Genomic DNA, 15,689 nt, shown 5'->3' with positions numbered 1-15,689 from the left:
GTCTTTAAATGAAGAATATTGAATTATGATCCATGTTCACTACTTAATTTTAACACTCTTTTATTCATGTAACTGTGGAACAACTATGGTTAATATAGTTTGACACCCTGGATTAAATGGCGAACGGTGAATGCACAATATATATGTGGTGATTTTTAACGCCACAGGGCTCAAAATGATAATTATTAATATTCTGCATTAATCTGTTGCTCTTCTCTATTGTTTTTTTTTTTAATCTGATGTTAGAAAAAGTTCAACCGGATGTCTTTAAACCGTTTAGAAAAACCTGAAAATTTCAATTAAGATTCACGAGACGTTCAGCATTAGCCATTCTGACAAGACATATGATCAATAATTGACTATTTAACAACAACAATCGACTAAATTGATTAATTGACCAATGTGTCCAATGTCTCAAACCACTGAGCGTCTGTTCTGGACCAATTTCAGCATATGGTTTTAGTATCCAAGCATTGAAGTGCTCCAACTGCCAGTCCATTAGTGTCTGTGCAGAAGAAGCTCCTTCATAAATACAACTTGTTATTGTTGCTGTTGTTCATATTGAAACTGATATTGGCTGCTTTAAACACACTAAAATTAAATGCAGTCCACAGAGACTGATTAAGACGTTTGGATGTAAAAGAGCAGTAAGTGTGATGTATTGTGCTTATGTCTGATTGTTTTTGGACTGTGCTACCACAAATAAAAAATTCTGCTAATTGATGATCCCATTGTAAAAAAATTACTATTACGCTCTGGTCCTTTCAAAATAAAACCACTGTTGCTCTAGTTCACAGAGCAGCAGGAGAATGCCTAAGAAGAGCGTGATAAATGCCATGTTAGTCTTCTTATGCATCGTTTCTGGGTCATATTATGGGTTAGTAAAAAATGCATTTAGCAGTGAAACTGTGAGGCCTCTCTGGAGAAACACATAATTGACAGACTGACTGACTGAATGAATGAATGAATGAATGAATGAATGAATGAATGAATGAAATGTCACATTTGTAAATATCAGTAGAAATGTGTAGATGATCTCGCTCAAGAGTCTCTCAAGTGGAGTCTCGTTAAATGTCACATCACAATTATACATTTCAGACAAACACAGGCCGCCGTGCCGTCAGGTTTTTTTTTTTTTTAATTCTCACAACATGAGTCTGAAAACGAGGGAAAAACTGAGAAGTTGCTGCTGTGTTTTGTTTTTTTATAGATCATGACTCTGGACGACGGCCTCTGAAACTGTGTTTGGTGTAAAGACTCTTCACATTGAGACCAGCAACAGATTGAGGTGGTGCCACACTGAGCTCGACCAGGTACAGCTGCTGTTATCAGACTGATTAACTGTGAAGTCGCCTCTTGCATGAATTTTAATGTGACAGCAGTTTTATTTCACATTTGAATTTATGTTAAATAGCAATAGTTGTTTAGTTCCCTGTGTGGGAAGATGCTGCCCCATTAGTGCTAGCTAAAATGCCAGAAGAACGAAACAGTAATTTCACTAAATTAAAAATCTGTGCATAACCTGTTGAAACCAGTGTTTTATATCTGACTATAAATGATGTAGTTGTTCCATTAGCATGGCCCTTTTTAACTCTTAGGTGGTCATGAGCTACCACTGGTGTGTTGTTGTTTGTGAGGCCACATAGTAGCCTAAATAAACTAAATAAAATGTTGCTCAGTCATTGCTATGGAGCGTTAGCATTGGTTGTTAATAGAAGCAGTTGTTAAGTTTTTAATATTGGCAACTTGTTGGTTAGTAAAGTTGGTTGTTGAGTAGCTGTACAGTTGTTCAAAGCATTTTCCAAGTGATGGCTACTTGGTTTTTACTGTGATTATCTGAATTCGGTGCACTTGACGTCCCTCAGGTTTACCTCTAAATTTACTTTTTTTTTTTTTTTTAATTGATTGATCCATGGGTCTTTGGATTATTAAACAGAAAAAACAAGAAAGAAATCTTTTTTCCCCCAATTTTTTTTTATAGGTCAGTAAAGAGTAGATGACATTTGTATGTCCCAGCTGACCAGAATCACATTTTCATTGAATTTAAAACAAATAAATATTGCAATTAACCATTTTTTTTGTTAATATAATACATTTCTTGACTATTTAAATCAAAACAATACAAAAATCTGAGAAAAATGAAATAGCAATATTGTATCATGTCCCCCAGTTTTGTTCAACCCAGTCACAACATACCAATTCCCCCGTTTTAAAAATAATGGTTCAGTCCAACATCCTCAGCACTGTTCCTCATCACTGACGACTTTTTGAAGAACATAGGCTACTGTAAAGAGAAGAAAGTGTTAGCATCTTTTCTTACATATTGGCCTATTTCACAGTTTTTACTGTGAGTTTGACATAATCAAGCTCAAACTTTCAACTCCATAAATGATAGTTAACAACTGATTAGGAAAAAAACTAACAATATTGTTGAAAAATATTATGATTTCAAGTCATGTGGTGCTACATGCCGTGGCTAATTATGGACTTGCGGCTGCTTTTAGCCAAAATCCTCAACCCTGTAAAAAAAAAAGTGGTTGATAGTTATGTGGTAGGTTAATTTGTGCAGTAGTTACAACGATCAAAGTGGCAGCTTGTTGGATGTCGGTGTAGCTCAACAGTTGTCATAATGGTCGCTAGGCAGCAGCAACTTGATAAGTGGCTATTAAGTTTCTCAAAGCAGTTGCTAAGTGACGGCTAATTCATCACTGCTATAAATAGGCTCCGTCAAGGTAGCAGCTAAGTTGACATGATGACATGATGCTACAGCTACAGGCAGGTGAAGATGTTCTGAACAAAAAGCTCATTATCTCCTTCTGCTCTTCGTTCAGGCCTCAGATGCTAATGTGTGTGTGTGTTTTCTCTGCAGATGGAGGTGAGCGCGGTTGAAAAACGCCATCGAACACGATCCAAAGGAGTTCGAGGTACGAGTCCGCTGTCTCTGTGTGTTTGTTTAGAACCTTTTGAATCAAAGCTCCTGAGCTACAACAGGCTAACACACCTTGGCTAGGCTGGCTAACGCACAAATCTGTCTTGTAGCTACTGTTACAACTTTGATTGATTTGATTTATCAGCACATAAAACAGCACAATAAAAGAGTACAACAAAAAACATACAATATATAGAATTGATACAAAATATCACAAATGTGCAGGAGAAACAAAAAAGTTGTCCTCCCAGAGACAAACATTCAACATAAATGTACAATAATGTGAAAAGCATCATAAAACAGTTAAGAAAAGTCATCTAAAAGTTATGTAGTGATGTAGAGGAAGCAGGTTCTCAACTGGGCCAATAAAAAATGAATTATTTGCTTCCTGAAAGAGTTTATACTTAGTCTGGGGCCGTTTACTCGCTGTTTTGGTAAGCAGCGAGTACAAGGGCTTCAAAATAAAAGCACCAAGCTGATAAAATGAGGTGAAACTTTTTAATTTAAGGAATATAATTTACAAGAAAATCCCTGAGCCATTAAGTTAACCTTTTTCTTTCATTGTATTTAATTGTATTACAAGTTATTGTCTATTTTTTATAAGTTTTATGTTGATGAACACTTTTACTTTGGTGAATTTGGTGGAACCAGAATGCAGACAAAGACAAAATTTGGAGTTAATAGTAACCAGGCTCTTCTCCTCTCTGTATGAAGAGGCTAATTTATACTTGTGCTGTTTCTATTGTGGATTGGTAACATTTTCCAAAAGAGATGACTTCTGGATCTAATTGAGAACTGACTGAAAATAGACCTGAAAGAGCTGGAAATGAGGATTATTTGCCGGCCTTGAGTTGAACTGATACATTTGGGAATTGAACTGAAATACAGAATGAAAACAAATTTGAAGTAACTTGTGAATTAATTGATTTCACAGAAATATACATATTTGAAAAATATTTACAGCAAAATGAGAAGAATGCTCAGGGATTTAAACAACGGGGTGGTTGTGAATCTGTTGAAAAATACTTAAATACTTTTATTCTTTTAACATAATTTAATTTCAGTCCCTGCAGCTCTGCTAAATTCAAATCGATCAGTCGATATAGACATCAGATATAAATAAATAAATATTATCTGAAGCCCACACACACACACACACTGTGCATGTATTAATAATTTGTTGGCCGAGGACTGAAGTTATTATAACATTTAATCTTCTTGTTCTGTTTTTTTTTTCTCTGTGTAGCTGCTGTGGAAGCTGTAACACAGGAGTTGTTCAGGTGAGTTAAACCAAAGTCAATTCATCATCATATTGAAATGTTATTGTTATAATATTGAAGCATCACGCTGCAGCTGCATGGTCACTGTGACTGTGATTGGTATTTTATTATGTGTCTCCTTCAGTCTGGACTCGTACGTATCACATATTAAATCACATTATTAAGCGACAAAAAAACAAAACAAAACTTGATAATAGTTGTTAAATGTCGTATTCAGATCCAGAGAATAAAACATAGAAATAATCTGTCAAGTTAAAGTCGTACATTAAACATGTCAACAGACGCTCCTGCAGCTCTGACATTTCTGTAGATGATATGATCGTGTTGAATTATTTCTCTTCATTATTAGTTAATTAATCTTGGTTTAAAGATATATTTGTCATATTCAGATATAATTACAGAGACAATTAGAGTGTAAGGAGTCAATTTAACTTCAGTTTGCTGTTATGAGAAAAATCTCTTAGATCAAGTTTGAAGCCGTGGTTTTTCTCCAAGGAAACAATGAATTCTGTGTTTTTACAGTTATTTATGGGCTTTTATTCAAAGAGACCCAAGACTCAAGACACTTTATTGTCATTTCTCACAAATGTATGTTCATACATAGGCTTAAAATAAAAGTACAGTTTCTCACCAGCTTGTCGCAGTGCTGTACTAAAAATAATAAATAATTAAAACAAGTTGAAATCATATCAGATAAAAAGACAATGATTTAACCAAAAAAAAAAAAAAAGAGAGCAAAGCTGCTGTAACCAGGACTAAACCTACATGGTTCAAACTCTGCGAACTGAGAACAGTGAGTTCATATTCAAATTTAAGAAACTTTATTTGTCAAAACCTCATTTGTCATAAAGCAAGAATAGACTATAGGATACATATACAGTAGGATCTATAAACCAGTAAGCAGCAGATGAGTAAATATTGCTGCAGGTGAATATGTAGATACACAGCAGATGAATAATAGATGTGTAAATATTGCTGCACATAAATAGATCTGAAAATGCAGATGGAAATTATGCACAGAGAAGATGAGTCTGATAATAAAGAATATATGGATATACCGTACATATATACATACAAGACCCCTGTGGCAGCCAATAAAAATATCATAGCATATGAATAAATATATAAATACAGAGATGAGTAATAGATCGATGTATAAATACAGCAGGAATGACAAATAAACTTGAGATGCAGATAAAGATTCAGTCCAGTAACGGTGCTGAGGATGAAGGATAAATGTACAGCGCCATGACAACCAACAGATGTGTTCATGTGTGAGAAACTAGATAGATCACGATAGCAGCAGAAAACAGATGAATGTTTTAACTGTGCGACGCTGCAGAGGGTCGACAAAATGTTCGTGTCTTGCCTCACTCCCGAGTCCATGACCAGCAGATAGACACCATCCTTTCGACTGTGTGTGCAGTAACAAGGGAGATAGAGCCGTATCGCCCGTAATTAGCTTAGCTCAAACGCTGGAAGTGTATAGGTAGTGTTAGCCTGCCTCCTACCTAGTCGCTAATTAGCTTAGCTCAAACACTGGAAGTGTAGTGTTAGCCTGCCTCCATCTAAAGTCGCTAATTAGCTTAGCTCAAACACTGGAAGTGTATAGGTAGTGTTAGCCTGCCTCCATCTAAAGTCGCCTCCTACCCGAGCCGAAACCAGCAGTCAGAAGCTGATTTAATTTTAGCTCTAAACTCTGTAAATATATCACTTTATCCACATTTCAAACATGTTTAGGTGAGATTAAGTAGCCATTTAGATCAGCAGTGTGTCGTTAATTTGTCTAAATACCAGCTGTTTACAATTTTGATCAGACGAATTCGGTGCTACTCAAGCTAGCCGTTGTGACCAACGCACTTCCGGTTACTTTCACAAAATAAAACACCCGTTGCCCTTTACATACAGAAAACCATGACGATAGAATTTGTGCTTTTACTTTGAAATAGGAAGCTAACCTACCCTCGATGTAGCTAGCTTGAACCAAAATAAAGCGTCTTTGCTTCAACCCTCCGTTTTGACCGATCTCGTCCCGTTAGCGGCATTTGACCGCTCAAGATGCCTTACCGGAGAGTTTTGTCAGCTCTGAGACCAAGATCGGCCCGCCGGTTTCCGTTTAGAGTTGCTGAAGAGTTTCTCTGATGACTTTAGGTGGAGGCAGGCTAACACTACCCATACACTTCCAGTGTTTGAGCTAAGCTAATTAGCGACTTTAGGTAGGAAGCAGGCTAACACTACCTATACACTTCCAGTGTTTGAGCTAAGCTAATTAGCGACTTTAGGTAGGAAGCAGGCTAACACTACCCATACACTTCCAGTGTTTGAGCTAAGCTAATTATGGGCGATACGCCTCTATCTCTGTTGTTACTGCACGCACAGTCGAAAGGATGGTGTCTATCTGCTGGTCATGAACTCGGGAGTGAGGCAAAACACGAAAAAAAAATTGGTGTGTCCCTTTAATGACGTAGCTACAACAGTCTGTGGCATGAGTAGAACAACACCACTGCTACCTGTATGTGTGTGTGTGTGTGTGTCTGTGTGTTTCTGCTTCACTTAATCTCATTTAGTGAAACTGACAAATATTGGTGTGAGCAGCAGATTAGAGTTGCAGCCGGTCTGATCCGGGTCAGTGCGTTGGACTGTAAACACGCCGTGTCCTGAGAGCGGAGGAGCGGGAAACTCCTCGCCTGCTCAGGCTGAATGTAAATGTGGCGATGCAGACAGACAGCGGTGACGACGGGGAGTGAGTCACAGTGTAAATACTGAGAAGTACGTCACCACTGTTTTTATTTATTTGATCACAGTCACGCACTAATCTGACTAATACTGCAGGGATGAACACGTACAAATTAATTTGTCATTGTGGTGCGATGATGATGATGTGACAGAATTGGGGGGGAAAAGAAAAAAAGAAAAAACATGTGGCGGCTCTGATGTTAAAATTCTTCCGTGACTTGATTTAAATTGCAAAGTGAACACATCACATCTGTCAGCAGCAGCAGCAGCAGCAGCAGCAGCAGGGAGAGGCGGCGGCGCTGCAGTTTGTGCTGCATCACACCTCAGGTTGACGAGCAGCGACTTAACGAGGAGGAGATAACGAGCTGATCTCAGATCATCTAGTTCTAGTCTGACGTCTCCTCTGACCTCCTGACCTTTACTCCTGGAGGCAAAACTTCCACTTGTTAGATTAGAATATTAAAATAATGATAATAAACTTCATTTATTGTTTAAAAAAAAAAAAAAAAGTCTCAAAGGACAGTACCGATAAATATGCATAAACGACCCATCCAATGAGAACTACACTGCAAAAACTCGTACCAAGATTATTTGTCTTATTTCTAGTGAAAAATCGAAACAAATCTCATTCTACTTAAAATAAGACTCATCACATTTAAAAAGCAGCTTGTTTTTAGACACTTTTTACTTCTTTCAAGCAGATTTTCACTTGAAATAAGTAGAAAAATCTGACAGTGGAGCAAGTTTTTCTTTCTTATTACAAGCACAAAAAACTTGCTTTCACTGGCAGATTTTTCTACTTATTTCAAGTGAAAATTTGTTTGAAACAAATGAAAATGATCTAAAAACAAGTTCATTTTTTAGGTGAGGAGTCTTATTTTAAGTGAAAAGAGTTTAGTTTTGACTAGAAATGAGACATTTTGACAAGAAATAAGACAAATATTCTTGGAAAGGTTTTTCAGTTTTTGCAGTGTACAATAGAAGTGCCAGTAAAATCCTCTGGCCTGTGATGTTTAAAACGGAAAGAAATTACAAAATAAAAGCCTGACAAAATAAAAAGAGTATAGAATAGATAAAAAATGAGTTTATGAACAAGAATTAAAATTAGTGAACCTGAGCTCCACAGTTGAGTCCAGATCTAGATCCAGATCCCTCTGTGCTGGATGTTTCTGAGCTCAAGGAGCAGAGGGATGTTCGTGTTCGTGTTCATGTTCATGTTCATGTAAATGTTGAAGTAGAAGTTGAAGTCAACACTCCCACCTCAACGCTGTGAGTCACACTGAAGACGAAGACGAAGAAGGAAAGAGGAGGCGCCAAGAAGAAAGTGATTAACAGGAGAAGAGAGAAACAAAAGATACAGAGGCAGCTAGGCATCTAACTGTTTTATCTTAAAGGGATAGTTCAACATTTTGTCAAATTGGCCCATTGCCATAATCCCTATAGTCATAGCAGTAGGTTCGTTACCTTTAATTGTCGGTGCAAGCTGTTTTTAGAACGGCGGAGCAGAGCCGTGAGCTGCTCAGAGCTACGCTACGGAGGCTCATTATGGGATTTCTTGGTTTCCCTCATCAAACTCATCAAATACACAATCCAACAACTCCACAACGCTCTGGTGGACAAGTTGTGAGCTGCACATTCACCACACTATGAGATAATAACACAACGTTACCACACAGAGTTGTTTTAGAGGGAAATACAGAGACTGTTGATGAAAAACTGTCCCTGAAGGCAACGTGCATCAGTGGTTTTACATGAATTTGCCTCAGGTGCAGCCCATTAATAATAATAATAAAAACTTTATTTAAACATAAAAGAGACGATGTGAGGATTGAGGCCGAACTGATGCATTGTGGGGATTTTTATTTTTTTGCAAAGTGTGTTTGACTTTGTATAGGTGGAGTGAACACACACACACACACACACACACACACACACACACACACACTGCTTGGATCAATAAGGCAACACTCTGCTCTGCTCTGACTGATGAGACTCCTCACCTTGAGACACTCAACTCCTCGTTTACTCCTCCTCCTCCTCTTCTTCATCTTCTCTCTGCTATACCTCCATCCTCCTCTTCCTCCTCAGCTTCCCACTTCTCCTCTCTCTCCTCCTTCCTCATCTTTTCCTTGCTCTCATCCTTTCTTTCTTCATCCTCTTCCTTCTTCTCTCTCCTTCCTCCTCTCTCTCCTCTCTTCCTTGTTCTCATTCTTTCTTTCTTTCATCATCCTCTTCCATCTCTTCTTGCCCCCTCTTCCTCCTCAGTTAGCTACTTCTCTTCTCTCTCTCCTCCTTCCTTCTCTTCGTGACTTCCTCCTCCTCCTTCTCTCTTTCCTCTTCCTCCTTAGCTTTCCACCTCTCTCTATCTCCTCCTTCATCTCTTCTTTCTTCATCCTGTTTGTTCCTCTCTCTCCTCCTCCTCTTCTTCCTCCTCAGTTTCCTACTTCTCCTCTCTCTCCTCATCTTCTTGACTTCTTCCTCCTCCTCTCTCTCTCTCTTTCCTCTTCATCCTCAGCTTTCCATCTCTCTCTCTCTTCCTTCTTCATCTCTTCTTTCCCTCATTCTTTCTTTCTTCATCCTGTTCCTTCTCTTCTTGCCCCCTCTCTGCTCCTCTCTCTCTCTCTCTCTCTCTCTCTCCTTCCTCCTCCTCCTCCTCTTCTTCCACCTCAGTTTCCCACTTCTCTTCTCTCTCTCCTCCTTCCTTATCTCTTCCTTGCTCTCATTCTTTCTTTCTTCATCCTTCCTTCTCTTCTCTCTCTCCTTCCTCCTCCTCTTCCTCCTCTGCCTCTTTGCACTCGTGATGTTCAGTCTTCACCTCTCTCTGGTTTTAGCTGCTCTGAGTCGTTCGCTGTGTAAATCAGGTGATGGAGGGAGGAGGAGGGTGGGTGGAGCTCTGCAGCGGCGAGCGGCGGGGTCAGAGGTCACGGACGGGTGTGTGTGTGTGTGTGTGTGTGTGTGTGTGTGTGTGTGAGTCCCAGAGAGCTGCAGCAGTGACTCAGAGCAGCTGCAGCCACGACACAAAACAACAAGCAACAAATGTTAAATGAAACGAATCACAGCTCCATCAGTCTGACATTTTATTTATTAAAGTCTTTTTTTAAAGGGATAGTTCAACATTTTGTCAAATTGGCCCATTGCCATAATCCCTATAGTCATAGCAGTAGGTTTGTTACCTTTAATTTCCCTTTTTTTACCTTTAGTTTCCCTCATCAAACTCATCAAATACACAATCCAAAAACTCCACAACGCTCTGGTGGACAAGTTGTGAGCTGCACATTCACCACGCTATGAGATAATAACACAACGTTACCACACAGAGTTGTTTTAGAGGGAAATTCATGCAAAACCGCTGATGCGTGTTGCCTTCAGGGACAGTTTTTCATCAACAGTCTCTGTATTTCCCTCTAATACAACTCTGTGTGGTAACGTTGTGTTATTATCTCATAGCGTGGTGAATGTGCAGGTCACAACTTGTCCACCAGAGCATTGTGGAGTTGTTGGATTGTGTATTTGATGAGTTTGATGAGGGAAACCAAGAAATCCCATGAGCCTACGAACCTACTGCTATGACTATAGGGATTATGGCAATGGGAACAATCTGACAAAATGTTGAACTATCCCTTTAACATAAAGTTTCTCTTTCTTCCTCTTGTTTCGTCCTTCAGTCTAAAACTTTTCTTTTCTTTACTTTTTTTTTCCTCTTTCAGCCGCTGTGACACTTTTTGGTTTGAAACACGACTTGATGGATCAATAAATGAATCGTTGCAGCTGTAGAAAGAATTAATCATCGTTAAGTGTTTAATCCGTCCAGGCGGCTGCTCCTCATGTGATGTTAAGTTCCAGCCCAGAGGAGTCTCACCCCCCCTCCCCCCCTCCCCCTCCCCCTCCTCTGTAGCACCAAGGCACTGTTGTGTTGATGTGTGTGTTCTCACCATGTGTGTGTGTGTGTGTGTGTGTGTTTCCTCCTCAGCTGTCCCACTCCGGGCTGTGATGGCAGCGGTCACGTCAGCGGGAAGTACGCCAGACACCGCAGGTACGAGTCCCGAGTTTGATTCTCGTTGATGTTCCCCAGTTCTGTCTTTGGTTTTAGTTTGTTTTTTGTTTTTTTTATTCATTTGCACCATAAAATTACAAACACAGAAATGAAACAAGAACAGTACACTGCAAAAACTCAAAATCTTTCCAATAATATTTGTCATATATCTTGTTAAAATGTCTCATTTCTAGTCAAAACTAATCTCTTTCCACTTAAAATAAGACTCATCACCTAAAAATTAACTTGTTTTTAGATCATTTTCACTTGTTTCAAACTAATTCTCACTTTAAATAAGTAGAAAAATCTGATAGTGGAGCAAGTTTTTCTTTCTTACTATGATTTTTCTACTTATTTCAAGTGAAAATAGCCTTGAAATAAGTAAAAAGTGTCTAAAAACAAGCTACTTTTTTTTTACATATATAACTATGTATGTATATGTACTGTATAAATATACTTATTTTAAGTATAATGAGATTTGTTTTGACTAGAAATAAGACAAATGTTCTTGGTAAGATTTTGAGTTTTTGCAGTGTAAAGGTTTAAAACCCGATATGGGCTTATATACAAAACACCTCCCTGAAAAATACGCAAAGATTCAAAAACAATTCAACAACAACAACAACTAAAGAAAGCAATACAAGTGCCTTATTATAAGAGTCAAAATATAATTATGAGCATGTATAAATGTAAAATGATTGTATACATGAGAGCGTAAATGTGTACGTGTGATCTAATGATGACTATAGTAGGAAAAGAAACTATTCACCTTTTCTGTCTAAAAAAAAAACAGTAAATCAAACTGTTAGGTTTCTGATTTTAGCCATTAAAGCCTCCACAGCTTTTATTTTGAAAGTTTTTTTTTTAACAGGTTGATTTGAATTTTCCAAAATTTCCATTAAAATCTGCACAAATCCATTTAATTTAAAATGTTTCCGGCCAATTTCAACTCGTCAAGTTTCAATTTCTGCTTCGTTCAGCGACGTCGTTCTCAGACGATAAATTCAGTGACGACTTTTAATCTTCCAGAGTCTGGATTTCATTTCATTTCCTGTCTGACTGCAGCTTCACAGTCGCCCATTGATACACGTGAATCAATTTATCTGCAAAAATAATGAATTGACAAAGTGAAATTAAGGAAATTATTATTATTTTTATTATTATATCATTAAAATTGAATTAAAACAAAATGAAAAGTACATTTTTGGGAGAAATAAATGTGAATACTGAGGGATGTGCAGCAGACGAGGATGTTTCTGGTCGGGGAAGATGAATCGGCGCCCGTGGGCTTCAAACGTCTCACTCAGCAGCTGCAGAAACCGAAACTGTGGCGACAAGAAATGAGCTCACGTCACGGTGTCAGACCTGTTCGATTCCCCCCCAGCGCCCCCCCGTCACAGCGCGGCAGAGAGAAAAGCAATCAGGCCGAGGGAGCGAGGAGCTGTGAAGTCTGAAGGTCTGTGGTGGCGTTGGTGGCGTTGGTGGCGACCGGTCGGTCCGTCCAGATCTCTGTGAAGGTCCCAATATAGAGAGTCCAGAGAGTTTCAATACGACACCGAGGAAAAACCAAAGTTTTACTGATACTGATACTGATGCTGGTATCGATTATTAGTGGCAATAAAACATTGAAAAATAGACATTAAATACAAGAACGTAACCGTGGTAATGACATGGATGGTCCAAATGAGAGATGGTCATTTCTAGAACAGAGCAATGAGGACTACGTTGACCATTTCAAGGAATAATCTACAGTTTTTCTGAGAAAGCAGCGGATAAATCACAGATTATCTTTATTATTCTTTTATTCGAAAAAAACTTTCTTTCAATAATAACATCCTCCTGCTCTTGTTAGGTTTGTAAGTTTGGCTGCATTGATTTACACAACGAAGCAGATGTCGTCTCTTCCACCCAGCGAGGAACAGGAGTAACGATCTGCTGTGATGAAAACAGTTGTTCAACCTAACGCTGCGTTTGAGACGAGTCTCCAGGTTGAAAACTCCTCCTTTCCGACTTCAAAGTGTTTGAGAAGACGCACCACGCCACAATAACAAAAACCTGCATTTTTGCATTCAAAGTGCTTCATGTAGCTAAGACATCAAAGGGACAACGAGGAGTTTCGGAAAGTGAAGTGTTTTCACTACATTTCCCATGAGCCTCAGCGCGCACAGTGCAAGACGGACGAAAGAGAAAACATTTGCCAAGAATGTTTTCATTGATCAAGAATGAAAGTCGGAGGTTGGAAGACGATCAGATACCGTCGTAGTTCCGACCATAAATGATGCCAACTAGCGATCCGGCGGCGTTATTCTCATGACCCACCGGGCAGCGTCCAGGAAACTGAAAGTAGGAAACGCTGGACGAGTCGACCACTAAATAATAATAACAAAATAACTATAAAGACAAAACGATATGTTTATAGAAAATTGATCCATTAACAAGTGGTAACGTAGAGTCATCCACATTAATATGAGACTCTTTTATAACCAAAAAAAAACTCCTTGTTGTCCCTTTAAAACATGACAAAGGGCACAAAAACTATTTTAAAAAACATGAAGCATTTTAGAATAATGAAACAGATCATTTCAAATCAAAGAGAAATAACAACATGAATTTACTGTGTTCAACAACATCATAGGTAATCTGTAACCGTTAGTAAATATTGTATATTTCATAAGGTTTTAATGTATTTTGGCATTTAAAATGCATTTTAATCGATGTTTTACCATTTTTTTTCTTGAACGAGTTGTCTTGAACGTAGCATAGATTAGTGCAGACTGGTGTAAGTACTATATTTATACTGTATTATTAGTTTCGTCCTAAAACAGACGTCTGTTTTACTTTTCCCCGTGTAAATGTCATACAGGTGTCAGGTGTTTAAGGAATAACAAACTCAGTTCAGACTGAGCTGCCCTGAAAATTACAGCTATTACAGCTACAGCTAACATTTTTTATTTTGTAGTGTAGATTAAGGCGTTCAGTGATTTAAGTAGGCTACTTGTTTTTATTTGAATATTAGAGTATGAACATGTTCAAAGAGTAGACGGTCGCGCACATCCAGTTCAATAGGTGCTGGCCTCAGTCTGATGAAGAGCTATGAGCTCGAAACGTTACTACTACTGATGTGCTAAATAAATCTGCACATAATTGGGAGCTGATGTGTGCGGTCTCCTTTTTTTTGCTTAGTATGAACATGTTCAGAATATATAGACATGTTCATCCAGGCTGTAGTAGTGTGATGCAGCCGTTAACATCTCTACATTCGCCCCAGCAGCTTAATGAGCAGCAGCAGCCCACACTCCCACGCTTTTTATAAAACAGGTGAAACACAGATCAAACCAGACGACACAAGTGAAGCTGAAGCAGAAACAGAAACAGAAGCTGAAGCTGAAGCTGCACGATTTCACTCAAATAAAAGAAAAAAACAGAAAAGAAAAGGAAAAAAAGGAAGACGTGAAGCTGTGGAGGAGGAAACTAGAAAGTAGTTTCATTATTTAGGGAGAAAAACAGATTTAAACATCCATTATGAAATCAAAGCCCTGGCTGAGATGTTTGGAGGTTATTCTGGAGCGTCTCTACGGTATTGTTTCAGTGTGTGTGTGTGTGTGTGTGTGTGTGTGTGTGTGTGTGTGTGTGTGTGTGTGTGTGTGTGTGTGTGTGTGTGGGAGGCTGGCTGCATTGCGTGGCGTGTAGAGTAGAGGTTGCACGGCTCAGGACAGCGGTGGTTTGACGCCCGAGGTAACGGGGGAGATAATGAGAAGGGCAGGATGGCGAATCGCTGGCAGAGCAGGCGGATGTTGCTGCGAAGGGCACAGAGCTGCAGCGGGAAAACTCAGCGTCAAGCCCCGCCAGAATAAAAGCTCTGGAATATACTTCACTACTTCACACTTTGGTCTTTTTAGGAATAAGGATTCGATTTTGATTTGATTTAAAAACCCTCTTTTTTACTTCTATTCGCTGCCCCGACGACGTCTCCACTAGTTCTTCTCGGTAATATTTTTTTATCACACATCATCCAGTTTTAGGAGCCTGACTTTGAAGATCATGGCCGTGATTTCCCAGCTGAACTTTTTCATTCATATCATAGAAAAATTGAGGCTCATAAACCTGCAAATGGTGGTGAAGCTCCAGACTGAATCCACTCTGCTGCTGCTGCTGCTGCTGCGTTCAGGTTCAGGTTTTTACACTCGCTGCATCTTTGGCACAAGAATTCTGTTGTAGTTTTAGTTTTTTAGTTTTATTTATTTGCACCATAAGATTACAAAAACAGAAATGAAACAAGAACAGTAGCTACACTGCAAAAACTCCAAATCTTTCCAAGAATATTCAAAATGTCTAATTTCTAGTCAAAACTAATCTCTTTCCACTTTAAATTTGTTTGACTGATTGATTGAAAACTTTATTGAACAACATTAGACAAGTGTTCAAAGGGATAAAAAACACAATAAAGCCCAATGGCTTGTTTCCATTGTGGTCCTATGGTAGACGATACACATGGATTTAAAACAAGGAAGAAAATAAGGAAAAAGCCTTATTTTTTAGATAATTGTCATTTGTTTTAAACTAATTCTTGCTTGAAATAAAAAAAATCTGCCAGTGAAAACAAGTTTTTTGTGTTTGTAATAAGAAAGAAAAACTTGCTCCACTATCAGATTTTTTAAAAAACCCGATGGTGGTGAAGCTTCAGACTGAATCCACTCTGCTGCTGCTGCTG

General features: G+C 38.6%; 2 protein-coding genes across 2 annotated transcripts in view; one reads left to right on the top strand and one right to left on the bottom strand.

Annotated features, from left to right (window-relative positions):
- Positions 1–2,869: 2,869 nt before the first annotated feature.
- myt1la (myelin transcription factor 1-like, a) overlaps positions 2,870–15,689 on the top strand; it is a gene marked incomplete at both ends in the record, with an annotated part of 70,907 nt that continues 58,087 nt past the window's right edge. The window contains 3 exons of the mRNA XM_084000956.1: positions 2,870–2,924; positions 4,176–4,209; positions 10,916–10,978. Coding sequence (XP_083857082.1) covers positions 2,870–2,924; positions 4,176–4,209; positions 10,916–10,978 — 152 coding nt within the window. The remainder of the gene's footprint in view (positions 2,925–4,175; positions 4,210–10,915; positions 10,979–15,689) is intronic.
- The window catches only part of LOC311007695 (uncharacterized protein), an 85,213-nt gene continuing 85,014 nt past the window's right edge, over positions 15,491–15,689 (bottom strand). The window contains exon 9 of the mRNA XM_084000970.1: positions 15,491–15,505. The gene's annotated coding sequence lies outside the window, so the exon portion shown is untranslated. The remainder of the gene's footprint in view (positions 15,506–15,689) is intronic.

The sequence above is a fragment of the Trachurus trachurus genome (assembly GCF_905171665.1).
Source record: "Trachurus trachurus genome assembly, chromosome: 24".
Taxonomy (NCBI): Eukaryota; Metazoa; Chordata; class Actinopteri; order Carangiformes; family Carangidae; genus Trachurus; species Trachurus trachurus.
This window is presented reverse-complemented; position numbering and strand designations above follow the sequence as displayed.